The sequence below is a fragment of the Ochotona princeps genome, chromosome 22, assembly GCF_030435755.1.
Source record: "Ochotona princeps isolate mOchPri1 chromosome 22, mOchPri1.hap1, whole genome shotgun sequence".
Lineage (NCBI taxonomy): Eukaryota > Metazoa > Chordata > Mammalia > Lagomorpha > Ochotonidae > Ochotona > Ochotona princeps.
Genome location: NC_080853.1, coordinates 20329997 through 20357671, shown reverse-complemented (window position 1 = coordinate 20357671; position 27675 = coordinate 20329997). Strand labels below are relative to the sequence as shown.

Here is a 27675-nt window from a genome sequence, read left to right as displayed (position 1 = left end):
TGATGTCTGTTCTAACCCAAAGATCCCTTCCAGTCATTCTTAGGGGCTTTTTGAACCTGTCACTGTGCTGTGGTCACCAAAAGGGAGAGGTGTGGGGATAGGGCCCTGGGCTCTTCCTTCTGACCGACTGGTAAAGACTAACTTTTCCAAGGGCATCCACAGCCCCAGGAGAACCTCTGGAACAAATGGGGTCCACTTTGAAGTAAGACATGGGGAGAAAGCTGCCCGCTCTAGGCCCCTAGTGGACAGCAGTCATAAGGCACGGGTTCACATGAAAGGCCCTGACAAGTCTTGCAGCTAGGCATGGCGTTCACATTCACCTGCTATTTCCCTTCCTCACTTGCTCATAGAGAGAGCTCAAGAGGAGAGAGCTCAAGAGGAGCTGCCATGATTCCCAGGGGAATGCACTCCAGGACAGGCTGGAAGGGGCGGAATTCCTCTGGGATCTCCCAATGTCCTGGGGTGAGTAAGTGTGAGTCCCAAACCCTGCAGCCTGGACCCCATCCAATGTGGAAAGGACACAATTACCCTCAGGGATGGATGCAGCCCCTTTAGGGCTTGGAGGAAACGTTTGAGGATGTGGCATGGCTGGGAAAGCTTGCAGTGGAAGCTCAGAGCAGAGGCAATCTTCTTGCCAATACCAGGGCCAGGATCTGGCCACTTTGCTGCCACATCTTATCTGCTGCTGGCAACCCTGACAGCACCCTCAAGGCAGCAGCCTCCCACAGGAGGCAGGACGGAAGGGCGGCACAGGGAACTGCAGAGGCCAGGACTCCCCACCAAAACATCCACCATTTCACAGGCAGGGGAGCCAAGAGGCAGAGGACGTCTCTGAACTTCTGTGTCAAGGAGGAATGGCTCAGGTGACTAGAGGGTCACAGACAAGACCACGGTGTTGTGTCTGATGTGTGGGTCTAGGCTGGCTCGGGGAACAGGCAGTCTGGGCTCTCCTGGGTGGCCCAGCCTTGGGGCATGACTGCCCCTCAGACGCCCACGGGCCTCAGCATCATTCGAGTGGCACGCAGTGAGTAGCTGGAACCCCGGAAATATTGCCAGCGGATGCCGTTGATCTTGCGCAGGTGGTGTCGTACTGGGTAGTAGATGCCGTTGAGGTTGGAGAGGCCGCAGGCATCATACCACCAGCCTGGCAGGAGAAAGAGGGAGGAGGGATTGGGGCTCAGCCAGGGAATGGAGGCTGCTCACGGCTGTGGCTTCCTGGGCAGCCCGGCTCATTGGAGGGGGTGGGCATGGGGGTGGAGCATTCAAGAGACCCTTTGCTCAGTCTGAGCCAGGGAGGGCAATGCGAGCCAGGGGGTCCTCCTCCCCTCCCCTGACCTCCTGTCCTTGCCTCCTGCCCCTTTTAGTGTCCTCCTTGCTCTTTGTTGGTTGCTGGTGATCTCCGCCACACTGGCGTCATCTCTCTTTCTCTGATGTTTGCCCTGCCTCTCGCACCTGTGCGCACCTGTGCGCACCTGTCAGCTGCCCTCTCTGCCTCTGTCTGCAGCAGGTGGTTCCAGTCACCTATCTCTCACCCTGGGTGGGCAAGGCCGTGCCCTCCACATACACCCAGACAATTCCCAGGAGACCCTTTCCACTCCACACCCACCTCCTGACAGCATCTGGGCACACTTGCAGTGGCAGTTGTCATTGTCTGCATCACGGGTGCTGAAGTTGGCACCTTGTAGGGGCAGGCTGCTCTGGCGCCCAGCAGAACCATTGTAGCCACTCACAGAAAGCCTGGAGGCCACCCAAGGGTGGTGACAGGAGAAAGATCAAGAGTCAGGATAAGGCTGGTGGGGAAGGGCCTCCCTGGGGGCTATGTCCCAGGCCACTGTGCTTGGACAATGTCCCATTTTGGCTTGCTCCCTTGTCTGCTGTCTCCCAGGGACAAAGCACCCACAGCATGCCAGGGCTCCTTCAGGGGACGTGGAAAGAAAAGGAGATGAGGATGATGATGGCTGTCGCCTGATGTGCATTCCAAGGGGTTGGGTCTTGTTTGAGAACTGTGTGCAGGGGCTTAGTCATCTTCCTGTAATTGCCAGAGGGGCGTGGCAAGATCCAGAGAGTTTGCTCAGCGGTGCTCTCCCAACCTCATACCCACTTACCTCTTCCAAGAAGACTTCCTCGACCATACCAGCCCACCTGGATCTGCTCCCCAGGCCATTGCCAGCACTGCCCCCTTGACAGCAGCAGGTAGCTTGGCGGGAGACTAGGGGCACAGTAGGTGAGGAGGTTTACATTTCTTTGCCTGACTCAGGGTCCAAGGCTGTCTGGGGATGACAACCTAAGGGCTCAATGGGCAGGACGCAGAATGCTCCAGTCCCAGCTCTGACATCCCACAGCAGCATGCCCTAGGGCGGATGGCTCCAGCTTTCTGAGCCTCTGTCTCTGCCCCTGTGTAGAGCAGGGATGTGAACAACGACCCTGCTGGTTGCATGTGATGCATGCAGGGCAGAGCCGGAGCCCGTATTACTCAGCCCTGGGCCCAGGGCCGGGCCTGGTGGGGGAGGGTAGTGGGTACTGTGCACAGCAGGGGCTGCTCTGACTGCAAGGGGGTGGCATGGGTGGCCAGGGCCACTCAGGGAAACTGCTTTTCCAGGCTGGGTGCTGCCAAGAGGCTGCCTGGGTGAGCTCCTTAGGGTGGGGGCAGGGAGACAGCCTACTCACTCCCATGGTCTCGGCCCTTAGGGCCTGAGGTTTGGTGTCAAGTTCACGCTGGAGCTGGCTGGCCTCAGGGATAGACCAAAGCTATTGGATCACCCTAGTAACACACTAGTCACTCTAGCAACACTGTGGGTCTACTGCCCCAAGCTTCGAGTTCTGGCCAGCAGGATGGGGACCTGCGGCTGCCAGGGGCCTCCTGTGTCATGGAGTGGCGATGCCCTCTGAACACAGCACTCAAATGCATGTTCATGGCTTGGGCTGAAGAAGGCCAAGCAAACCTGCGAGTCTCTGGGGGCTCCTAGTCAGACATACAAGTGTGCTTTGCATGTGTGAGTCCATATTTCTACAGCTGTGAGCCTTTGCTCGTGTGTGTGTGTGTGTGTGTGTGTGTGTGTGTGTATTTGCCTCCATGAGCTGCCCTGAAGCATTTGACACATGTCTGGGTGTGTGGCTGTGCTGGGTGTGTGTGCTCTGTGGGCCCTGGGTGCTGGTGAGTGCTCTACAGTGCCGTTGTGTAGTCTTACACTTATACATCTTATATTTGTAGTCAGATGTGGGGCAGTGCCTCAAAGAGCCATGTGCTGGGGTCTTCCGGGGAGGGATCATCATCAGGCTGGAGTGGTTCCCACAGGGAGGATATCATCAGAAGGAAGGGGCATGGGCTACATCACTGAGTCCCCAGGCATACGGTGCCAGGGACAGAGTCATCCAGGACTCTCTGGGAGGAAGGGACCTCCCCACTCATGAATATATAGTATTGTGAAGCTAGCATTAGAAGCAGGTGACATGTGGGGTCCTCTGCAGTCCCCAGGGTATGAGTTTATGACCGCAGTTCTGTCCTGGTTCAGAGAGCACTAAGAATCGGGAATATCATCTTTAAGACTGTGAATTTTGCCAGCAGGGGAACCTGAATTCAACTGCTGGTGCTACCTAATTTGTAACTTTGAATGGGAGATGGGAGCCCAGTGCCTTAGTAATGCCTGTGTCAGAAGGTGCCCCTAACACAGCAAGTGCCCAATAAGTGACAGTTCCTTTTCCTAAACATGCTAAGAGCCAGGTTGGGGCACGGGTGGGGAACCTTGATGCACTCAGTTGCTGCATGTTGAAGCCCATCTCACCAACAAAGCAAAAGCACAGAGAAGCCAGGCTCACAAAGCAAGCTGAGGCAGCACCAGGAACTGCTGCCGGAGGCCTCTCTTCTGCACCCCAGAGCGCAGCACAGCCTGGATCATCCCATGTCCCCCACTTCTGGGCTTCTGTAAGGGACTAGCTCAGGATGGCTGACCTTGGAAAGCCCCTTTCTGATCTCGAGACAAGGAGCGTCAGCAACACCCTGACCCCACCCATTGGCTGGGAAGTGCTGAGTGCTAAGCCGTCGCCTCCAGGGCCTGTGACGTGTGCCACAATGGGGGACAGATGGTAGGAGCAGGCACACCCAGAGACTGACCCAGGATGCAGACTTCATAGCCACAAGCCCTGGAACCCCAGCATGCTTGCCAGTCTAGACCCTGAACCCACCTGTACAGCTGCCCCTCGCTGCCCAACTGGAAACGTTCATACTGGGCGTAGACCAGCTGGCCGTCCCAGTCCTGCAGCTCCACACGCAATGAATAGGCTGTCCTGCTGGTGAGCTGGTGCACAACCTCATTGCCCAGCCAGTGTTCCCCAGCGGGGTCACCGAAGCCCTGCAGGAAGAGGAGGCTGGGGTGGGCTGGGTGCCCAGGAGGGAGACCGCATCCCCTGGCAGATGGGCTGGCCTGGCCATTTCTCCAAAATCATTGTGCCTAAGGATCCAGCTCATTAGCACAGTGTGGGCAGGCCTGGGGTGGAAGCTCCCCAGCTCCTAGAGGGAATGTGAAAGCTCATTAAAAAATAATTGAAATCCCAATCTCTGAAGTTCAAGAAGAAGCGAAACGAATCAGTGGTGACAGAATGAGAATAGTGACTACCTTTGGGGAATACAGCCTGGAAAGGAGCACAGAAGTGGCGGATTGGAGGCTAGAAGTGTGTGCCTAATCCTGAGTGCTGGCCACATGTTTGGATGCTTGAGTAGGCATTCACTGGGCCCACTTGGCATTGGGTTACTAAGGGTAGGTAAGTAAAACAGCAATAAAAACCCAAATAAGATTTCCAACAGATGCCTAAATGGTAAATCAAGCTTTGTTCAGTACATCAATGTCTGCAACTTAGTACTGGAAAGCTAAGAGCCTGAGGGTGTCTTGTCGCTGGTGTCCTAGGGTGATGAAAAACCAATACCCTTGGGTGGAAGATTTCAGCACCAAGGACAGGGGCAAGGAGTCCCCCTCCCACCTTCCTCCCCTGCCCCATGCCTCATTTTAGTCCCTGCCTTGCTGCTGGTGAGGGGCGAATGGCCAATCCTTGTGCACATCTCAGCTTCTCAGCATCCCTTGTGCTCCTGCTGGATATTGACTGTTTAAAATCCAATTGGCTCAAGAATATTTGCAATTTAAATATTGCAAATATGTTATTTAATGAGCAGTATTTCCTTCTGCTTACATTGGTCTATTTCTTTTGAAAATTTTAAGAGCCTTTTAAGTCAACTTGCCCCAAATCCTTTATTCCAAGTTTAATGTAGAAAAGTGGAAGGTGCTCAGGCACCATTTCCCATGTTGGAAACCACCCATGGTCTTCCACATTGAGGAATCGCTCCTGCAGAAATGGTCACAGGTATATGAAAGGACAATTCACCTGCATTGTGGAGTTGGGGGCTGGGGAGTGAGGCAGATTTCTTTTCTATCCTCTCCTTTGCATTTTTTAAAAGTAATGTATAAGTATTGTCTTTTCCAAAAAAATGAAAATGAAATCAAACTTCCCCTTAGGACATAAACCAGAACCTCCACAAAGATCAACCTTGGGTGCTGGGGTCCCAGAAAGTGAGTGTGTCTGGAGACAGATCTGTTCCATGGTGGTCAACTCTAGGGAACTGCTATCTAGCCCCTCCACCCCACCCCGGGAAGTGGTAAGGATCAACCAATTCCCCTGCCAGCAAGGCAGCCCCTAGCCTCAGTGTCAGGGTTGGAAATTCCCTCCTCTGGACAGCCCATTACCTGTTTGTAATCCTTCCAATTCCGCTGGAAGTTCTCAGTGCCATCTTCTCGGTGCTGGATAAGGGTCCAGCCGCCTCCATCGGTCTCCATGTCACAGAACACCTGGAACAAAATGTAGGGGTAGGGTTGCATGGAGAGTGGCTGTAGCCCTTGGAGATTTTCAGAAAGCAGATGAGGGCTGGTGCAGATGTAACTTGGTCAATGGGACCCAACAGGGCAACTGAGCCTGTTGTTCTGGGGTGTTGGAAAGACCCAGGCTCAAATTTCCCATGACCATTGTTTCCTAAAGTGGTGACCAAGCAAGGGCTTCCCAGAGCCTTCCCACCTTTGGTGGCATATGGGCATGTCTACAGCTTGGAACCCTACACCTGTGTGGGAGACCTGGAAGAAGCTACTGGCTCCTGGCTTTGGATTAGGTCATCTTTGTTTGTTGCAACCATTTGAAGAATGAACCAGCAGATGGAAGATTTTTTTTTTGTCTCGGCTCTCTGCAAATCTGCCTTTCCAGAAAAAAAAAAAAAAAAAAGATCTTCTGCAGGTGCATGTTTAGAACTGAGCCTGACACACACTGGGCACAAAGTCCATGGGGTCCTTTTGCTCATTCTCACTTCGGGGTTGCTATGTAGATACAATGCTGATTGGCAGGGAAGTACTTAGCATGCAGTATAGACTTAGGAAATGCTGTCACAGCTGTTATTCATGGTATAAACATTTTCTGAGCTCCTACTATGCACCAGGCACTGTTTAAGGCCCTGGGGTTGCCACACAGATAACAAGGAGGCCTTTCCTCAAAGAGCTTATCATCTCTAAACTAAATCTTTCAGACAGACTTTTGTTCACATACTATGTTTCTCTCCAGTTCAGAACATGTATAATGTTCAATGACCATAAGCTTGGTTCTACAGGCCCAGCACGATAGCCTAGCGGCTCAAGTCCTTGTCTTGCACGCACTGGGAGCCCATGTGAGTGCTGGTTCTAATCCAGCAGCCCCACTTCCCATCCAGCTCCCTGCTTGTGGCCTGGGAAAGCAGCCGAGGATGGCCCAATGCCTTCGGACCCTGCACCCATGTGGGAGACCCGGAAGAAGCTCCTGGCTTTTGGTTTCAGATTGGCTCAGCTCTGGCCATTGCAGTCACTTGTGGAGTGAATCACTGGATGGAAGATCTTCCTCTCTGTCTCTCCTCTTTGTATATCTGACTTTCCAATAAAAGTAAATCTTAAAAAAAAACTTGGTTCTTAGCCCATTCCTAGGCAACCAACAGATCCAAGATACATCAACCCTCAGGAGGGCTTGGTCTGTAGTGGGCTATGATAGGGCAGGCAGATGGCTTATTATGAACAGTTACTGAGAGATACCACGAGTCATCAAGAGGGGATGACACAGTAGCACAGCAAACTAAACCTATGTCTGTGACACTGGCACACCATATGGATGTTGGTTCAAGTCCCAGCCGCTCCATTTCTGATCTAACTCCCTGCTTATGGCCTGGAAAAGCAATGGAAGGGAACCTCTCACTGAGAATGGTGCAGCTTCCATCAGCTCTGGTCCTTCACAGCCCATATGGAATGGGATCCTGACTCCCACACTTACCTGGACTACAGGTAAACTAAAATACACATCTTTGAGCTGAACCCCTCAAACTTCTGGGCTGATTTCTTATATCAGCGAGCATAGATGGAGAAGACACTGCAAAAGACGTACTTTCAACTTTGGGAACTTGCTCCTGACTCCATGATCTGACCCCTTGCAGGTGGGGATGCAGAAGGTCCCTCCCTGCCCACAGCTCTGCCTGCACTGCTGGGGGCACCTGTGTGGGAAAACCATGGCTCAGCACCCTCTGACATATCCATCCCTGGGGAGTGCCCTGACCTTCCTGGGCTCTGTGACATTGGCCACGTAGATGGTGTAGATGCCGCTGGTATTGGCCCCGCCACGCTGGATCTCTGCACAGTCCTGGAACTTTTGCTCAGCTGCCCTCACGGATGCTGCAATGGGACAAAGCCAAGGTCAGTTGGAGATAGTTGGAAGCAGGGAGCAGGTGCATACTCTGTTAGGTCTTAGCTTGGAAGGGTTGGACCCAGAGAGGTGAGTCTGACCTGGCAGGTTTCCCAGGGGAGCTTGTCAGTGAGCTGGTACTCAGACTATGGGCAGGAGTAGCCCAGGTGGAGAAGGGCGTTGTGTCCTTGGCAGAGGGAACAACATCTGCAAAAGCCCAAAGGCAGGGAGGAACCTGCCGTGTGCAGGGCACAGAGAGGCCAGGATGGAGGAGGAGAGAATCAGGTGTCATGCCGGGGACCCTCAACTAGGCAGCGTGTGAAGTGGGGCCTGGAGCAGACTGAGACTGCAAGCAGGGAGGCCAGACAGGAGGCTGTGAGGCTCTCCTGGGAAATGGGGCCCTTCACTCCACTGAGTTACTTCCCGTTTTATAGGTCGGGGCACTGAGGTCCAGGGGGTTAACAGCCAGGGGAGGCAGAGTCTGCCCTCCATGCTGGTCTCAGAGGTATTTGTCCTGGGGATCCTGGGCCTCCTCTACAGCCCACCCAGGCAGCTGGATCTCCCTGCAGCTCCAGGCTTGGGCTCCTCATCCCACTCTCCCCAAGGACCAACCACTGTCCTTAAAGCACCATGTTCTCCCCTCTGCACTGCCATGGGTCAGGAGAGTGTTAATTTAATTACTGCAGCCCCTCCCCACCCTAGGATCCTCTAGGTCTTGCCCAAAAGAAGATTTCCTGCTGCCCAATAGACTGCAGGGCTTGAAATCCTCTTCTTGGCTTATTTTGTGGGACCCCATAAGTGACCTTGACTACAAGGTCACTTATCTTTCAGGATCCAATCTTTCCGATATGAGGATGTCCCAAGTAACACCTGAACCTACCGCTCCACAACAGCTACCTCTGAGCTACTGATTTGTACCTATTTTGCCCCCTTTGGCCCTGAGCACCAGCACCATGCTCCTTGCTATACCTGAAATTGTCTGGTCCTCCTCTGTGCAAGAACTCCAGGAGCTAGTTACTCCCAATCTGTAGGTGAGGAAGGCTGAGGCTCTGAGTAGGAAAGAGCCTTTTGCAAGCCCCAGTGCCCATCACTAAGGGCCTTTACTCCATTGGGCTGTCAAGTCAGTGCCCTTCCTTGCACAAGTCTCCCCTTTGGTCTCCACAGGTGAGGCCCAAGCAGGCTGGCCAGTGTCCATGATAATGAATGTGGCTTTTACACTGTGTACAGCTCAGTCTTCTCGGCTGCATCCCTGTCTAAACTGAACCAAAGCCCCTGATGCAGAAAATACTCCCCTCCCTTTGCTGCCTCGGTTCGCCCAGGACATACTCATCCAAGGAGGTCACGTTGCTCATGTCCAGCAGCCCTTGCTTCTGTGCCTGGGGACCAATTCTCTCTTTTGTTCCCTCTGCCCCCACCACACCTCATCTAGGCAGAGGACAAAAGCCACTCCCCCGTGTGCTTTTCTGGTGACAAAAGGGCTATTTGGTCCCCTAGGTGAGGTGCCACACAACCCCCAACCCAGACAGGGCAGCAGACCTCAGAGACTCCAGACAGCTGATGGCTGAGTTTTAGGGGAGCCTATGTGGAGGGGTGTTGGGCTCTGTGCCTCAGGCTGAGCTCCCAGAAACCTACACTTGGGGTTCATGAAGACAGCTTCCATGCCAGGGCTAGGGTTTAGCTACATCAGCATGCATGGTTTGGAGGACATCCACCTCTCCCATTTTGGGCTTCCTTGGGCCTTCAGCCCTTACCCAGTAGAACCATGGTGGGATCCTGTGGTCCCAGACTCTTGCCAGCCATGGTGGTGGAGCCCCATCACTATTGCTGAATTCCTTGTACAATGGTCTCTACCCTCCCACAATGGAGATGTGACAGCCATGGTGGCCCCTTCTGTGTTTTTCCCTGAGCCATTCTTCATCCCTTGGTTCCAATCTGAGTTTCCTAAATGCTGACCCACCCTGTGCCAAGTTCTGCTGGGTCTATCTCGGGCCCTGGTTGGAGCCTCATCTCTTGTAGCTCAGCATTTCAGGCCTTGTGTGGTGTGGGGCATGGCTAGGGAGGATTTGGTACACAGTAGGCACTCAACAAAGACACATTTCCCTGGCCTCCCTCTGAGACTCCACAGTGGGTAGAGTGGGCACTTTTGCAGAGAGGCAGGGTCCATGACCAGCACTCGGCCCTGGGCCTGGCACATAGGAGATACTCATTAGTGTTTGGGGACTACTGACTGCAATGGGAATTGGGAATGTCTTGGCAAGCTCCATTGGAAGCAGCTAGCAGTCATTGAGGGTTCGGGGGAGGAGGGTGGGCCTGCGAGTGATTCTTCCTTCCCCAGGCTCACTTCTATTTGTCTCTTTTGAGCTTAAGGACCAGGGCATTAATGGGACAGAAATCCTGAGGGTGCCTTGAGTCCAACCTCCCCCAGAAAAGGGTGGGACTGGAGGAGGAATTTTGGAACTCAAATGTGCTGTCCTTGTTATTGTCATCCCCCTTTTTGCACAGATGGGGAAATGAAGTCCTAGAGAGGGACAAGGACGTGTTCAAGGCTGTCTGTGTAGTTGGGGTCAATCTGCACTGGCTCCATTTTAAACTTCAGTTGTGCCATTATTATTATTGTTTGTCATATTTCCATTTGTGGGGAAAAGTGAGGCTGTTCCTGCAAGGTCCACTTTCTCCTGCCTGCCCGCATTCTGCCGCACCATGGGGACACCCCAGCCCTTGCTCACCAGGGCCCTGAGCCAGGAAATGCACCAGCCGCTGCAGAAACTCCAAGAGTTGGCGCTGCTGGCTCTGCAGGAGACTGGAGTTGCTGCTGGCCGCGAGCAAGCTGCGCTGGATGCCGATGAGGGTGCCGTTCTGGCGGCCCAGCAGGCGCTGCAGCTTCTCCTTTTCACCTCGGAGACTGGCCAGCTCTGCCTGCTGCTGGGCCTCCAGGGCCTGCAACCGAGTCTCCAGCACGCTGTGGAATGGGGGAAGAATACACCGGGCTGAGACTGTGCAATGCTCCCAGCCCCTATTGCAAGTTCAGGAGGAAGTACCTGCCACCAGGCTGCCATGATCCAAACCCAGGTAGGCCGCCCTTGCACCTGCAGCCCTCCAGGGAGCCTGGGTGACCATGCTAGTATCTGTTCTATCATCGAAGAGAACAAGAGACAGCCTGAACGAAGCTACCAGAACTGGTGTGTCGCAGCACTCCCAGAGAAGAAGTAGGCAGCGAGTGAACATTGGCATAGAATTGGGAAACATGTCCAGGGCCTGGAAAAGGCAGAGGAGAGGGTGACAGGTGGAAGGGCAGCAGTGGCATGTGTGTTAGTGACAGCAGGCAGGGAAACTGTTCCTGCTGTGCCCACCACGGAGCAGGTGGGGTGGAGGACGTGCATGTGCACTTTGAATTTGTGCGGATTCATGTCGCATGAGGATGTGTAAGCACCAGGTGTTTTTGTCACAGACTACAAAGCAAGCTGGAGATTTTAAAAACAAAGTTTTTGATGCAGGGCTTCCTTTTTGGTGTCAGATCCTGCAGGTGTGCTCACAGGGGTGGGAAAAGAGACCCCCCCCCCAGGGGTGGGGGTGCTGGCTCATAGCATTCCTGGCTGTTTAGTGCAGTGCCATAAGCAACCACTATGCCCATTAACTGGGCAATTCAGCAGCCCTACCAGCGAGTACTTAGACGCTGAAGAGAATGGGCCAGCTTGGTACCCAGTGGTTGAACTCTTTCTAAGGTAACTGATGAAAAGAGGTGTGGCAGAGTGGTGTCTATGTTTGGGCTTCATAAAAGGAAAAAAGGGCTATCCTGACTTGCCTTGAATATCGGGCTGTGAGGCCAGGAATATTTGTCTCAGTTCACTTCTGGAGCCCCAGGGTCTACGGCTGTGCTTCAGACATGGAGAGAGCTAAACACACAAGCCAGGTTTTGTTGGTATGAAGGAAAGGACCCAGCAATCAGGAACAGCGAGCCTGTTAGTGCTCGCTGCCACTCCAGACAAGACACTGAGTGCAGCCAGGGTGGGGGAACATCACCCTGGCCCAACTCTGCTGTGGGGATGAGCACTGGGGTCCCCCGAGTTCCAAGATGGTAGCTGTCATCATGGACCCAGAGTTCATCAATTGACGTCATCTATTGTCATCGATTCCGAGTACTTGGTACCAACGCAGAGGGAATGGAAAGTTCCAGTTCATGCCACGTAGGCCTTGGGATGAGGGACAGCATTTGCCTAATTACACGCAGGTCAGCAGGAGCCAGCAATTCTTGTAGCCTTTTCCTGACCCAGCAAGGGAATGACAGTAAACACCTGACCCCTTTGACAGGCCTGGGGCTGCTTTCCTTGGTGGTTTTGCCTTCCCCTGACCTTGGCAGTTTGTTTTTTTTTTTTCCCCCCTTGGCCTGAAACCCAGATGGGATCAGCCTGAGCTGCCAGAGTTCCATGGCCTTATCTCTACCCTGTGACTATTTTCCCCTTTGTAATTTACAGGGTGTGTTGGCCTGATGTGCATTTGCATATAATACAGAAACTCCCTGACCACGCACACAAGAAGCTGCTGGGAAAGACAACAGTTCCAGGGGCTAGGACTGATTTGTTTACAAGTAAGTGAGTACAATTAAAATTCACAGGGTGAATCCCGTCATGTGTAAGTTGGATCTGTGTAAAGGAGTCAAATTTTACACAATGCATTGAGAAAGCAGAAATTAAAAGAGGAGGAAAGAAAGCAGACCAAGAGAGCTGAGTCTGAGAGCCCCTGGAAAACACCTGTCCCCTGTCCCCACCCAGTGCTTGGTGAGTAAGCCCCCTGCCTACTGGGCCACCGACCCAGCTCGTGCCAGCTCAGCACCTACCCTTACTCCAGTCCAAACTCCAACCCTGGCATAGGCCCAGCTGCTCTAACTCCAGCCCAAGCTCCCCAGATGGACCCCTCTTACACTCCAAATCCAGCCCCAGCTCTGGCCCCAAAGCTATGCCAGGCACCAGCCCAAGTCCAGTCCCGCCCCAGCCTCGGCCCTGGCTCTGACACTCACTTTGGGTGCCAACCCCAACTCCAACCCGAGAGCCTGCTGTGGCCAGGGCCGGGGTGGGAAGGTGGGCCGGGCTTGCCTGCTGTGGCCAGGGCTGGGGTGGGAGGGTGGGCCGGGCTCATCTGTTGTGGCCAGAGCTGGGGGTGGAGGAAGCCCTGTGCTCACCTGTTGTGGCCCTGCAGCTGGTGGAGCTCACGACTCTGCAGCAGCAGTTGCTTCTCCAGCTTGTTGGTGGACAGCGAGGTCTCCAGCAGCTGGCTCTCCATGCGCGACGTCTGGTTTAGCACCTGCCCCAGCAAGCAGAAGTGTGGGGTGGGGAGGGATGGGGAGACAGGATCTCTGTAAGCCCCACTGAAGCCCTGCTGGCTGCAGCGCAGCTGCCTGCCAACAGCTGTGCTGACCCATTGCCACCTGCCATTGCTGATTCCTGCACTCACTCAACCTCTAGAGCCCCACTGTGCCCATCTGGTCGGCTTCCTTCCTGTGCTGCAGGAAGACAGCTGCAGGTGGCAGGCCCAATTGTCCTGCTGTCTTCTTGATGCCCCCATTCAGTCCATTGGCAAGTGCTGTCAGTTCCACCTTCCAAATGGTACCTGACCATTTCTGGGGTCCCTCTCCAGCTCCAGCCTCTCATCCATCCTGCACCAGGCTCCTACCCAGATCCTGCTCAGCAGACTCAGGTATGCCCACAACTCGCATCTCCCGTAATGGAAAAACCTGGTCTACTCCATCACCTCTCTGCTCCCTCAACTAACACTCTTCCCACCGCTGGTCCCTCTGAAACACTGGCCTCCTTGATGTTCCAGGAGCCTGCCAGCATGGTGCCACCCCAGGACCTTTGCACCTGCTCTGGTTCTGCCTTCTCCGTGGCCCTTCCTGGCCATGCTGTGTGTGTGACCTCACAACTTGGACCCCTCCCACCCTATCAGCATCATTGTCCCTTTTCCCATGTTGCTTTCTTTGTGGCACCGTCACCTTCTAGTGTATTACTTATCCTGAATTTTCTAGCTAAGCACCATGGCAGTAAGACCTGAGGTTGGAAATGAGACCCAGGCAGCACAATACCTGGTCACAGCAGGGGTTCAACAAACGCGCGGCCCTGAGTCATTTGTTCTGTCATCTGCTCCCTCCATCTCTGTACTGCTCCTGTTCCAGACCCTTGGGGCCCCCAAAGACTGATGAATTAGGAAAGCCAGGCCCTCCCCTGCCCCCTTTTCCCCAGGACCCTCTCAGGCTGGAAGGTGATACTCTGGTGACTCATAGGCAGTCCTGGACTCAACCAGTGATGGAAGTCAAGGCCACACAGTTGGCCTGGGCTGTTAGCCTGCCTGCCCGGCTGCTGCCCCTGAGGTGCACCTGCTCACTCGCTGGTACCTGAGCCTCGACGTCAGTGAGCTTGCGGGTCTTAGCGGTGGTCTGGTTCAGGAGGTTGGTGCCCAGCTCCAGCATGGTGGCCGTCTGGTTCTGGACCAGCTGCTTCTGGGCCTGCACCAGCTCCGATCTCACGTTCATCTGGATGTACCTCTCCAGCTGTGGAGAGATCGTGAGCTGGGGTTGGCCAGTGAAGATGGGGGAAGCTTCCTCCCCCTCCTCCATGCAATGTCTCCATGGAAGGATCCAGGGTTGCCCATCTCCTGACTGAACAACCCCAGCAGCTTTCTCCTGGGCCCCTCTGCCTCCAGCCTGGCCTTAAATACAGCCCTGCCACCACTCGGCAGACAGAGGGAACCTGGTAACCTTAAGTCATATCACATCTGTCCCCTGCTCTGACCCCTGCTGTGGACCCTCTCAGGGTCCCTATCTTATCCAAGAGATCGAGTGGTCATCATGTCCAGAATGCCCACTGTCACTGTTGCTTTCTCTCTTTTTCCTTTCTCCTCCCACTCCAGATGAGATGCTTTTACTTTCTCCCAACACAGCCGGAGCAGGCACATGCTGACCTCAGGACGTATGCGCATGCTGTTCTCACAATGTTCCCTCTGGAACCCTGCATCAACCCTGTTGCCATCCTCATGCCTTGCTCCCTCCTATCATTCCAGGTCTCTCTATGCACTTACTGTGTCTGGACTTTATAGTATACATTTCTCTGTTACCTCTCTCACCCCCTAGATATCAATCCCATGGAACCAGGCACTTGATCTTGCTGCCCACTTTTTTTTAGACCTAAGCACTGTGCTTGGTATGTCATGAGTGGTCAGTCAATGTGTTCCAGAAGCAAGAGCAGCAGGAGGCAGAGTCCAGCCCTGGTCCCAGGCTCTCTCCCCTGCTTCCTAGGGGTGAGCCAGCCGGCAGTGGTGGGCACACATCCTCCCCTTGGATAAGTTTGCAGGCTCATCTACCAAGCTCCATTTCCATCTCCTGGCCCCCTGGGTCGGCCACAGGGGGCTTTGCTGTCCAGTTGCCAAGCCTTCTGGGATCCCACGTGTCTCTGAAGGGCTGCTGTGTTTCCCAGGAGCAAGGGAAGCTGGCCTGGCATGACCCAGAATCCAACTATATAGGTGAACAGTGTGTTCTGGGGCGCCATGCCCGCTGGCCAAGTTGGCCAGCCCCTGCCACTCCTTGCTGCACACACACTGGCCTCTAGCCGGCCACCATCTGCCCCTTGGCCCTGGCTCTGTCCCTCGCCATCGCTCTCAATCTCCCAGGAGGCAACTAGCCGAGTCCATGGGAAGATTGGTGTTCCCCAGGGAGAGGCCATGACCTTGGCTGGGGAGGCAGGCTCTGGCTGTTCCTGCCTTCATCTCCTGCCCTTGCTGCCATTCCTTCCTCTCCAGGAGAGCATTGGAAGAAGCAGGCTCCATTGTCAAACCCTGGAGGGCTGCATTCAGGGGGCACTGGCATTGATTAGAGCAGTTTCTCAAAATGTGTGCCTTGAGTCACCCTCACCTAGGCGCCTGCTAGAAATACCCATTGTGCATTCGCAGCCCAGCCAGATGGAATCTGCAGCCCAAGGCAGGGCCTGAGCTCACTGCGGCAGGAGAGTCTGGATGTGGGCATTCCAGAGGGCACTGAGGACCGGGGGGATCAGTGCCCCAGAGCTGCCCCCAACCCTGCTTCTTCCCCTGTGTCACCAGTGTCCCCATCTTCCACTGTTCTGCTGCCACACAAACACGCTCTCATCGCCAAACCAAGCACACACAGCTGTTGGCTCCCACAGGCCCACAGCCAATTCCAGCATGCCACCTCCGTTAGTCACCTCCATGCCCCCACTCAGGAACCTCCAAGAGCCCCTCCCCACATTAACATACAAAGATACTTCAAAAGATTCATGGAAATGGAATGAAAAGATGAATTTATTTTGATGTTAAAATTCTTTGAAATTCACTCACTCCTCATTTTCTCATAATCTGTATTTTGCTTGAAAATCTTCATGAAAAGATCTTTCCATGAAAGATCTCTTGTGGAATTACAGTGCACTGCACATGTACAAAGACATATAGAGTACCCTCTAAGCACCTTGCAGTCCATGTCCCCTACCCCATTATGTCTCTCCCTGCACTTTTCCTTCTTCTCCCAATGTCCCTTAACACCGTGCCATTGTCTTACTCCACGCCAGCTGCACAGCCCTTCCGGGGTTTTCTGTGTCTCTAGCTTTCTCTCTTACTCTTCCTCCCCACCCCTACCCCTGTCCAACTGCTGCCTGTTGAGGGGTCTTGTGGCCCAGCCCTCTCCCCTCACCTCTCTGAATGCTCTCTGTCCTAGGTCAGGGGCCCTCAGCAGGAAACCTCAGGGTCTGTGAAGATGATTCTGGGCTCTGGGGCCTGGGATGAGCAGTGATGTGTTTTTTTCTATGGACATGTAAGCCAGTCTGGGCATTTCCTCCCCCAAGGAGTCCTGCTTCTCCACCGCCAGGGAATCCCAACCATTGTCTCCTATTGTGGTCATTACAGCATCTAGAGTTGACTGTTTTGCACCCCCATGACACTGTCAAATGCTCAGCTGGGTAATACTGCCACAGCACCACCATGGATGTTGTTTTTACTCTGATACTTTTACTTAACGCATTCCAGATTGTTCCTCTGTGAAGGGACCCATGTGCCAGTGCTGAAGGTTTGAGGAGAGGCTGCAAAAGTGCAGGTGCTCAAGCCGCTGCAAGGCCCCCATGCCCCCAGGCTGGGAGTGCACAGGCATGAGCTCCCCAAAGACTCTGCCCTGCATGCCCCCCACCTACCATCCCCACACGCATAGCCAAAAGCATCTATCAATACAGAACATCCAACACAGAGCCCTGCTTCCTCAGCACTTGCTGCCTCGTCCCTGCCTCGCCCTCCCTACTTGCCCTCACCTTCCAGACACCAGACCCCAACCTTGCTCAGTATTCCTCTCCCTGCTGCACCTGACTCACTCCTAAGCTCCACCCACTGGAATCTCAAGGTGAAGCTGGGACCAGTTGGCTCACTCCATTCTTGTGCCTCCTCACCTTCCGACCACATTGTCCACCAGTTACCAGGCGTCCTAAGGTGTGTTTGGCTGGGGCCCCCAGAGGTGGAGCAATACCAAGGCTGCTCCCCGACTTCCATGTACCTTGAACCTCTGCAACTTGAGTTCAACACTGACTCCAGGCCCTGACTGCTTCAGGCAGCCAAGCAGCAAGTTCATTCCCATTGAGAGACCCTCCCAGGCATCTCCCCCAAGTCTGTCATTTGCAGATGGCACAACAGTGACCGCAGAAATCCTTCCAAGGTTACCACCTGCTAGACAAGGTTCCAAGGACTCCTTGTCCAGCGGCTTCCTTTGCAGAGCAGGGCTGGTGCTCTCGGGCTCACCCACCAGCACAGTCCCTGGTCCCCTACTCTTCCTGTGGCTACAAGTGGCTGAGCCGGATAAAGATCCCCACAGCTGGAGCGAATCACCCAGTTTGCCACATCCACCCACCCTGGGTTGGGCAGTCTGTGCCAGATGGGCCATGCTCGGTGGCTCGTGGTTCTAGGGACTAATAATGGCCTGGATGGTGAACTGGGGCTTGGCCCTGGACCCCACCCAGGCTGGGCTCTGCTATTCTTCTGGCAAATTCTCAGGCCTGGGATGAGGGTCTAGCCTCCCCCTACCTGTGCCTGGAGCTCTGGTCCCCATGCCCCGGGCCTAGTTTTACTGCCTGACTCAGCTACACTTTGTTGTAACCTTCTGAAATGTGCAGCCAGGCCCTGTGCCTCCGTTTACAAATTTGTGACTTGGGAGCAGTCAGCTCTACTCCTGGTTCTTCAAGGGGCCTCGAGGGAGAGGGACGGGCTAGGGAGGAAGGATAGATGCTCTAGACAGACATGGGTGCACATCCTCCAATGAGTGACCTTGGTCAGGGAGAAGGGCCCCAGCCTCTGTGCTCCTAACGTGGACTCATGCAAAAGACAGAGGCATGAACTCGGGTTCACTCTTGCCGTGGTCTAACTCAGCAGTATAAGCACCAGCAAGCCTGAGTGACTGTGGGAGTCCCAGTACGTGACTTTCTGGAAAAGCCAGAATCCAAGGGAGATCCCAGAGTGGGGACTGCAAGCTGCCAAGGCACACAGAGGAAGTTCTGGGACGCAGTCCTTGGTCCCCATGGTAGCGGCCACATGATCAGTCCGCTTAGGAGAACTCACAGACTTGTACATGAGAACGGTGCCTTCAGTGCACATGGATTACAGCCTGATGAGAAGCAAAGCGACCAGGCTTCTGTGAATAGCCACCGCAGACATGTGTCCTGACGTGCACCCCACCCCACAAGATTCCTCACAAGGATTCTTCCAAAAGTCCCTTTCTGCACACTACACCATATCCCAGGTACGAGGGAGTCGGGAAGGAACACACCTGCACCTTCTGTGTCTCTAGGGCTCTTCCACTACACGGGTCCATGGTTATGGATATTGTGACACACTGTGCATTCTCCATTGCCACCTCGAGGTGACACAAGGTCCTAGACCCAGCTCTGTGTTAACACTGATGCTATGTATGACCTTCTGAAATTGGGGATCAGCACAGTGGCATAGCGGATAACATCGCCACCTGGAATGCTCATGCAGGTGTTGGTTTAAGTCCCAGCTGTTCCACTTTTTTTTTTTTTTTAAGATTTATTTATTTTTATTGCAAAGTCAGGTATACAGAGAGGAGGAAAGACAGAGAGGAAGATCTTCCGTCCAATGATTCACTCCACAAGTGATTGCAATGGCCAGAGCTGAGCTGACTGATCCAAAGCCAGGAGCCAGGAGCTTCTTCCGGGTCTCCCACACAGGTGCAGGTTCCCAAGGCTTTGGGTCATCCTCGATTGCTTTCCCAGGCCACAAGCGACGGGAGCTGGATGGGAAGTGGGGCCACCGGGATTAGAACTGGCATCCATATGGGATCCCAGTGCGTGCAAGGTGGGGACTTTAGCCACTAGGTCACCGTGCTGGGCCCAGCTTTTCCACTTCTAATCCAGCTTCCTGCCAATGACCTGGGAAAGCAGCAGAGAGGTTGGCACAAGTGCTTGGGTCATGTGTGAGACCTAGATGAAGCTCTTTGCTTTAGCATGATCCAGCGCTGCCCATTGGAGTTACCTGGGGAGTGAACCAATGGATGGAAGATCTTTCTCTCTGTCTCTGTAATTCTGACTTTCAAATAAAACAAATATTTGAAGAAACCTTGACACCTGCATCTCAAGGACATTTATATCCCTTGTATATCCATGTCTTTGCTTGTACATTAAAATTATTTTAATTTGCAGCTTACCCAAAGGTCTGGCGCTGGGAGGGCACAGGACTGGCCCCTTACATGGGAGGAGCCCTGAAGGAGGACAGGGCCCCCCATGATCCTGCAGGGATGAGACAGCTTCCACTGTTTACAATTCTAGGTGCTGAGTTCAAACCCCAGCTTTGCTAACTGGCCGTGACACCTCAGCCAAAGGTTTTCTTCAGTGGGGTTCTCAACTGCCCCTTTGGGGTTGTTGCCAAAGATCAATCAGGAACCTGAGAAAAAGTCAGAATGGTACCCAACATCCTTTTTTTCTGCCATCACCCCACAGGATTCTGGAAAGTTACTCTTGTTTTAATAACACTTCTTTTAACTCCTCCTTGCTGTGGGATCAGTCACAGCCTCATTTTTTCCATCTGTGAAATGGGCACAACTAACCTGTCATGAAAGTTAGATGAGACCATGCCTAAGACCTTGGCTGACATGGGCCAGGCGTGTGGTTGCCGAAACTACTGGTTCTGTGGTCACCACTATGGAACTGTACTGGAGCCGGGTCAGCTGTGTGATTGGTTGCTGCAGCTCCATCCCTAACATGGGCTTGGAGCTGGCTCCTTGGGCAGCTGGAGGCTCCTGGCTGCTGGCCCTCTGCCCTTTGCCTGTAGAACTTTACCAGGAGCAGGAGTGGGGGCAGAAGCCAGGGGCTGCTGTAGAAAGTGATTGTCCTAGAAACCCTTCATAGCCATGCTAAGTCTGCCAAGAGTACTAGGACACTTAGAAATAGACTCTAACTGGCTCCTTACCCGACCCTCTATAGGGAGGCCCTGCTGCTGATCCTGTTTACAGACAAGCCAGTGGAGGCTCAACTGTGAAGAAATGGCTTCTCCAAAGCCACCCATCCAATGCACAAACGCAGGTTCATCCCCAGACCAATTGCCCTCACTCAGCCCTCCTGGGCGTGGGAAGAGGAGGGCAGGGACTGAGCAGGTGTGAGGGATGCTCCTCATTCCATGTGGGACAGAAGTAGAGGGGGAGGCCAGGATGGAGCCTGTTCTAGGATCTAGGTGGAGCCTAGCCCCAAGGTAGGGCTGGGCAGGGGTGTGGACCAGAGCCTGGCCTGATGTGAAGGGAGCTGCCTCAGCAGGCTGCCCCAGGCTTGGGCCAGTAAAGACTTGGAGAGTCCCCAGTACCCCGCAGCCCGCACTGCACCTTCAACAACAGTCTGGGAGACTGAGGCTGCAGGTTGAGATGTGACTGCGTTCCCAGCGTCTCATCCGTGGCTGATGTTCACAGCGTTCTTACTCTGTGTGTTGGGGGGAGGGGAGGAGGATTGGCGTGCTGGCATATCAGGCTAACCTTCCACCTGTAAGTGCCAGCATCCCATTTAGGTGTGGGGTTGTGTTCAGGTGGTTCCACTTCTGACCCAGCACTCTGTTTATGGCCTGGAAAATCTGCAGAGGGTGATGGCCCAAGTCCTTGGGACCGGCACCCACATGGGAAACCGGAGGAAGCTCCTGGATCCTGGCTTCACATCTGCTCAGCTCTGGCCTATATGACTATTTAGGGAGTGATTCAGTGATTCAGTGATTCAGACTTCTCTGTTTCTGCTCTCTATCAACATCTGCCATATAAATAAAAATAAATCTTATTCCATGCTAGGCACTGTTCTGAGCTCTGTGTGTGTATTAACTCACTCTCTCCACAAGCTTTCATTCATATTCCCATTTAACAGACAAGGAAACTGCAACATAGCCAGCAAGCAGTGGAGTCCAGGCATTCCCCGAGTCTATACTCAGGCTCAGTGGGATTTGCCTCCAGGGCCTGAGCTGAGGCTGGGAGAGCTAGTGACAGCAGGCAGATGGGATGCTGGACCCTCTACCTTGCGCACTGCCCTTGCTGGTAGAGGTACTGCCCAAAGCTCCACTGGGCTCTCCTTGGTGGAGGCATCCCTGGGCAAGGGGGAAGACTCAGCAGGTGTGAGCAACCCCCTTGGAGGCCATGGTCCTCCTGGTTCCCTAGGGACCTGCCTGCATGGACGTGTTGGGAGACTGCCAAAGACCTGGACTAGAGTGCAACCTCCCCTTCCTGGCTGTGTGACCTTGGGCAAGGCACCTCAGCACTCATTGCCTCAGTTTCCCCCTCTGCCAAGGGACAAATGATCTCACTTCTTAGGTGTTACTGTCCCAAGTGAATGCGATCATCCTCACCAGGTATGGATGACAGTGCCTGGCACATAGTAGGTGCCTAATAAGTGCTGATCCTGAATTCTGTTGTCTTTGAGAGTCTCAGAGGGTCCTGAGAGGCCAGAGGAGCCAATCAGGTGGAGGTGGTCAGGGTACCCCTGCAAGACAGGACTCCTAACACCCTCTCCCAGCACCCATCAGCGCTCTCCAGGCCCCCAGCTGGCTCTCAGAGCAAATGCCTTGAGGCCTGAGCCTGGCTGGAGGTGAGCCAGGACTGGGTTTCTCCATTTTTCTGCCTAAGAATGAGTGGGGAGAGCAGCTTCACACTCATCCCAGTTCAGCTGGGCTCTAGGACCCGGAAGGAGAGGGCTAGGAAACATGGCCCTGTCCCCAGGGGCAGCCTGGCCAAGCCACTTGGACAAATAAAAGCATTCCCTCTGGGGGAAGCCAAGAGGGCCGCCTGCCGCTGCTTCCCCCAAGCCACATCTGGGCAGGTGGCCAGCAGCTACAGTCTTCCCCAGGCCTGGTCACCTGAGTCTGTCGGTCGCCTGCAGGCCATCTGTTGGAAAAGGAACACCATTTCTCCCAGAACCAGCCCTGCTATCTCCCCATTCCAGCCCTAGGCCCCAGACTGCCGAGAAAGGAGCCAGTAGTGAGATTAGGAAATCAAACCCCAAGACACTTGGTCAGGCAACCAGGATGCACTTCTTGTTTGGATAACCGAAGGCTGAAAATGCCAAGAATTTACGGGCAGTGTGGGGAGGCCGGGCCAGCATGGGCGTGTCCAGGCTAGACCAGGCCCCACACCAGGCTCCCACTGCGTGCTCTCTTGACCCACATACAACCAGGCAAGGCCCCGAGACCCCTGGGCTGCAAAGCCAAGTTATTCTGAGGTCTGACGTCAGGGTCCTGGAGCGAACCACAGAGCTGGGGCACTGCCCATCCTGGCTCCTCCTGCTTGGCTCTGGGTACAGAGTTGGGGGAAAAGGGAGGCCCCAGTTGGGTGGCCCAGCTGAGAGATGGAGGCTGACCATGGGGTTCATGTGTCCAGGGTCTCCAGTGTGAACAGTCTGGGAAATGGAGACAGAAGGCTCAGCATGGGGACCAGGGGAGGATCAGGGAGAGGCACAGAGACAGAAGAGGCAGCCAGCCAGGAAGTGGGAACGCTTCCTGGAGTTAGCAGCCATAGGACAGGACCACTGTGAGATTTATCAGATGTGGAGAAGAGAGAGACAGACAGGCAGGCAAGCTGCAAAGGGATAGGAAGGCAGAGGCCCCAGGGGAACAAGGTGCAGAAGCTAGGAAAGATGTGGAGATGGTATGGCAGGGACCCTGGGGCTTGTGTCTGGCACTGCTTTTCCTCAATCTTCTCATCTGTAGAATGAGTTGTTCTGTGGGCTGTGGGGCAAAGGCAGCAGATAGCACTTCCTGGCTGGAATACATGAGGCAGTCCACAGTACTGACAGGGAGTATCTGCTGCAAGCAGGTGCTTCTACTCTACTCCAACCTCACAGACGAGGCACTGGGTGCAAGGCTGGCCCTGGCTCCCACTGCCAGTGCACACGGACCCTAGGGGGCTATGTGACCAACTGCTGGGCTATAGCCTGGGCCCCCGCTGGCCCTCCACCTTGACACTCTCCACCTAGAGGAAGCGGGGCAGAGCCCAGAACTGACATGCAACCTGCGAATAGCTACTCCAGCCCCGAGTCATGGGCCAGGGGCTTTCCAGGGGGAAGGAGCAGAGAGAGCAGTGGGAGAAGGAGTGTTCGGGGACAAGGAGAAAAGGAGAAGGCCCCAAGAGTGAAGGATAGTGAGGAAGAGGGGGCAGAGGGGGCAGGGAGCTGATGGGCCGCCCCACTCCTCACGCTGTGCACTGGGAGCTTGGGACCCCGGCTGGCTACAGACCAGAGCCTGCGACCTGTGGACACAGAGGGAGCATCCCCACTCTGCAGAGCTCACCTCCCTGCCTCCTCCTCCCAGAGGCAGGAGAAAGAACTGGAGCCCTGTCCCTCACCCTGCAGGCCTTTTCCTTCTGTGGCCTCTGCTCCCTCCTCTGCTCATGGAGGGAACAGCAGGGGAACTGAGGACCCAGGCTGAGTAGCTTTTGGCCACTGGGTTCTCATGACAGGGAGGGTGCCCCCTGTGTCCACCCCCTTGCTGAGGATACAACATCCTTAATGACACTGTTGCTTCTGGTGCAATTACAGATGGTTTCGAAACTATTTTTTTTTTCTTTTTGCTCTCTCTTCTTCTGGCATGTTAAAGCAAAAGCCAAAAGGAAGTACTTGTATTTCAAAGGCTCTGAGGCCCAGAGAAGAATCAAAGGAAGGTCATAGTCACAGCTGCAGAAGTTAGCAAGCATTCCCAGCTCAGAAGGAAAGGGGACAGATCTGGACAGCTAGGGGTAATGTGTCAACATGGGGAGTAAGGACCCAAGGATTGTAGGACCCATGTCCCTGTTTCCAGGAACAGCCCCACAAGGAAGCAGCTGGTATACACCCTGAGTTTGCTATGTTCCCAGCACCAGGCCAGGGACTTCACAGGCATTGCCTATTAAATCCTCATAGGGGTAAGCAGCATCACTGCCTCTTTCAACAGGCAAGAAAGCTGAGGTTCAGGGAGGTAGAGTGAGTAACTCTAGGGTACACAGCTCAGAAGAGGCCAAACTAGGGCTCAGCTCCCAGCAGCTGTGCTCCAGAGGCTGTCCCCTTCAGGCTCCCCTTCTGCTTTCCAGAAAGGGGACAGTAACAGGCACAGCAGGGACCAAGTGTCCTGCCTTATGGGTCTGCTCTTGTGGCAGGTATAGAGGGACTGGGCACTGACCCAGGAGCACCTTCTCAGTAGGTGGCAGTAGCAAACATCGACTTGGAAAGCCACTGGAGACCACCCAGGATCGAAAACCCCTCAAGAACACCTGTGTGGGCAGGTGGCATTTATAACCCCAAGGTACTGGCAAACCTGCTCAGGCCTGAGATTTCCCTGTCCAGAGCAGAAATTGTGCCAAATTGAATACACATGCCCCGAACCCCGGGGGCTACCCTCCACCCCCAAGCCTTGTGAGGCAAGGCTGGGTGTGACATAAGAGAGATCTCTCTGATCTTCTCTGCCATCCTATGACATTTTCCAGTTTGCAGATGGAGAAACAGATTCACTCATCTGTGGCCACTGGCAAGGAAGTGCTGGGCTGGGGCATGGGCTCAGATTGGCTGGACTCCCTCATCAGTCCTCTCTGGCCCCATGGCACTCTATGACACTGTGACCCCTGCTCAGGATCATCAGACTAGGTGGATGGACATCAGAAAGACATATCCCACAACAGGCTGGTAACCTTCCAACCTCTGATAGCTACTGGCTTACATAGCACCCTTCCCAAGCATGAGGCACCCTGGTCACAGGATGAACAGGACCTGCTGCTGGGGAGAACGGGGTTTGGGGGCAGGCTGCCGGCTGGGTGGTGTGACCTCTCAAGCAGAGATCTGGGAGGAAGGAGCTGAGTTCCAGGCCGCTCTGGACTTGAGACCCCGCCCCCGTAAGCACATAGAGGAGAGTTAGTTTTGAGTTGGGAGCTGGGGACCTCCTCAGCTGCCAAGTGGTGTCATCATTGGGCAGGCCAGAGCTGGTGGCACTGAGAGAGGCTGGAAGGGCAGTTGCCTGGTCAGCAGTCCTGAAGCGAGCACCTGTAGTGTCAGGCACAGCTGTGGGCCCTGAGGACCCAGTCCCTGCCCTTTTAGATGTCACAGACCCAAGCAAAGTCTTTTAAGAACATTGGGGGTTGGGGAGGAGTAGTGAGCGTGGCATGATGGCTCAATTGGCTTATCCTCCCCCTTACAAGCACCAGGATCCCATATGAGCTCCGGTTCGTGTCCCAACTGGCTCCACTTCCCATCCAGTTCCCTGATTGTAGCCTGGCAAAGCAGCAGAGGATGGCCTGGAGCCTTGGGATCCTGCACACACGGGAGACCAGGAAGAAGCTCCTGGCTTCGGATTGGCTCAGCTCTGGCCGTCGTGGCCATTTGGGATAGTGAACCAGAGGATGGCCACTAGCAACAGGCTGGACAGGGAGAGCTGAAGCCAGGAGGTAGCATTGAAGCAGAAACTGAAGGAGGTCAGGGGTCAACTACGTGGTGTATGGGAAGGCACATCCTAGGAAGCAAGGTTTTGGATTTTTATTGGAGTGATGTGGAAACCTGCGCACGGTTTGCTTGGGTTCTCACGAGAGCCCTCTGTCTGCCAGATGGAGTCGTAGGGAGGCGGGTGGCAGGTGGTGGCCAGGGAGGCTGTGATGCTTGTACGGGCCATCCAGTGTGGGGCCCCTGGGCTAGGACAGCATGGCTGGAAGACAGCTCTCACTGGTGGCATTTGGAAGCGCAATGTTGGGCTCCAAGGGTAAGGTATGGGTAGCAGGGCAGGTGCACAGGGGCTTGGTTAGCTCTCAGAGAAGCGGATACTGGCTCCTGACTGTGCAAGACCCAGGCAGCTTAGGCACCGTGGGGCAGGTGGGCACCTTATTGAGCCTTATCTCCTACCCTGACTCACAGCTGCCCAGCTCTCTGCTACTTAATACACTCTGCAGTTCTGTGACCACCCCATCCACCACAGCCACCAGGCAGACCACCCCTGGGTCCCCAGAGGATGTCGTCCCTGCCCCTGTCCCCCAGGGCCAAGTCAGCCTGGCTTGTCTCACAGAGGGTACACAGCAGGTGCCCACCTGTTCTGGGGCCAAGCCACACAGCGACATACACCACTTCTTGTGATTTGTCAGCCCACACCCAGTTCAGCCGCAGAACCCAGCAGCCCCCTGCACACAGCCCTGCCTGGTGCTGTCACTGCCTGGCCACTCCACCTCCTCCCAGGGCTCCCAGGACTCACTCTACTCCCTGTAGTTTATTCTGCTCCAGCCAGCCCATCCTCCCACCTCCCCTGACTTGTGTTGTCCATTCTGCCCTCACCTCTTAGACTCTGCCCTGTACCTCTGTCTCCCCTCTTCTCTCTCCACCCACATGGGCAGGCATCTCCAGGCCCATGAACAGGCAAGCCTGGCCACTCTGTGAGCCCTCTCTTTTGTCACTGTGCTGTCCCTTCCCCTCTTCTCTGCACCATTGCCTCCCTGACACCCACAATGGGCCTGGTTATCGGCCAGGGGTCAAGGAGTTCCTGCTGGGAATGAATGAATGAACAAATGATCTGGAGTCAGCTTTCCAGTTTCACAGTTCTGCTGTGTGGCCTCAGCGCACCTCCTTGCCTGACTCCGGACCTCACACCCCAATCTGCACGACTTTCAGCCCTCAGAGTCTAGCCAGCCTCTATGTTGGCCACCCAGCCCCACCCCACCCCCATCCCTGACCCACCTGCCACCCACTTGACCGGTCCCCCTACCTTCCGCAGCCACCGCGTGTTGTTTTCCAATGCCCTCTCCAGCCGTTGCACCCGCTGAGCCCGCCAGTCCCCCAAGTGCAGTGCACTAGCAGCTGAGTCCCTCTGGAGGATGTTGGAGCCCCCAAAGGTCTCTGGCTCCTGCAGACAGGGCCGAGGCTCAGGCAGCACAAAGGTGTAGCTGCACTGACCATGCTGGATGCGATGGGACCAGCGACCATTGGCCTCCTGCCGCCTCTGTTGGGCTGCAGTCGTGGTGGCCACCAGGAGGAGGAGGAGGCCACCCTGCAGCATGGCAGCGTAACAGAGCATCAGTCCCGGGGATGGCAAGTTGTGTCCGCTCAGAGTCCCCAGGGGCTATGCCTGCCTGCCTGCCAGTCTGCCACTCGGGCTTGGGCTCAGGACAGCCAACTGTGGCCAGCGGTGGCCAGGCTGCTGCAGCTGCAAACTCCGGATGGCCAAGCTCGGTAGGTCAGGGCAGGCGGGCGGATGGCTATTTATACTGCTCCAAGTGTCCCAGCTGGTCTGCTTCTTGCCACGGCCTCCTGGCCCCCAGAGCCCTGCACCTCTCTTCTTTCCCCCTTCTCCTTCCTGTATTTTTCTGTCCGTACCGGCCTGACTCCAGTCCTCTCCAGTCCGCTGAGTCCTTTTATTCTCCAGTGGGGGCTTGGACAGCCTGCAGGAGGGGCGGGAAGAAAAGCAGCCCCCTGGGCACGGCGGGCTGGAACACCCGCAGAC

The 27675-nt window shown here is 54.8% G+C and overlaps 1 protein-coding gene across 1 annotated transcript; it reads right to left on the bottom strand.

Annotated features, from left to right (window-relative positions):
* Positions 1-27675, bottom strand: ANGPT4 (angiopoietin 4). Its single transcript, XM_004585994.2, has 9 exons — positions 26941-27675; positions 14114-14269; positions 12905-13026; positions 10455-10687; positions 7603-7718; positions 5733-5834; positions 4183-4349; positions 1607-1737; positions 1-1144 (listed from the first exon to the last, which is right to left on the bottom strand). Exons 1-9 carry the CDS (start codon positions 27247-27249, stop codon positions 984-986), a joined length of 1497 nt encoding a protein of 498 aa, XP_004586051.2. The 5' UTR covers positions 27250-27675; the 3' UTR covers positions 1-983.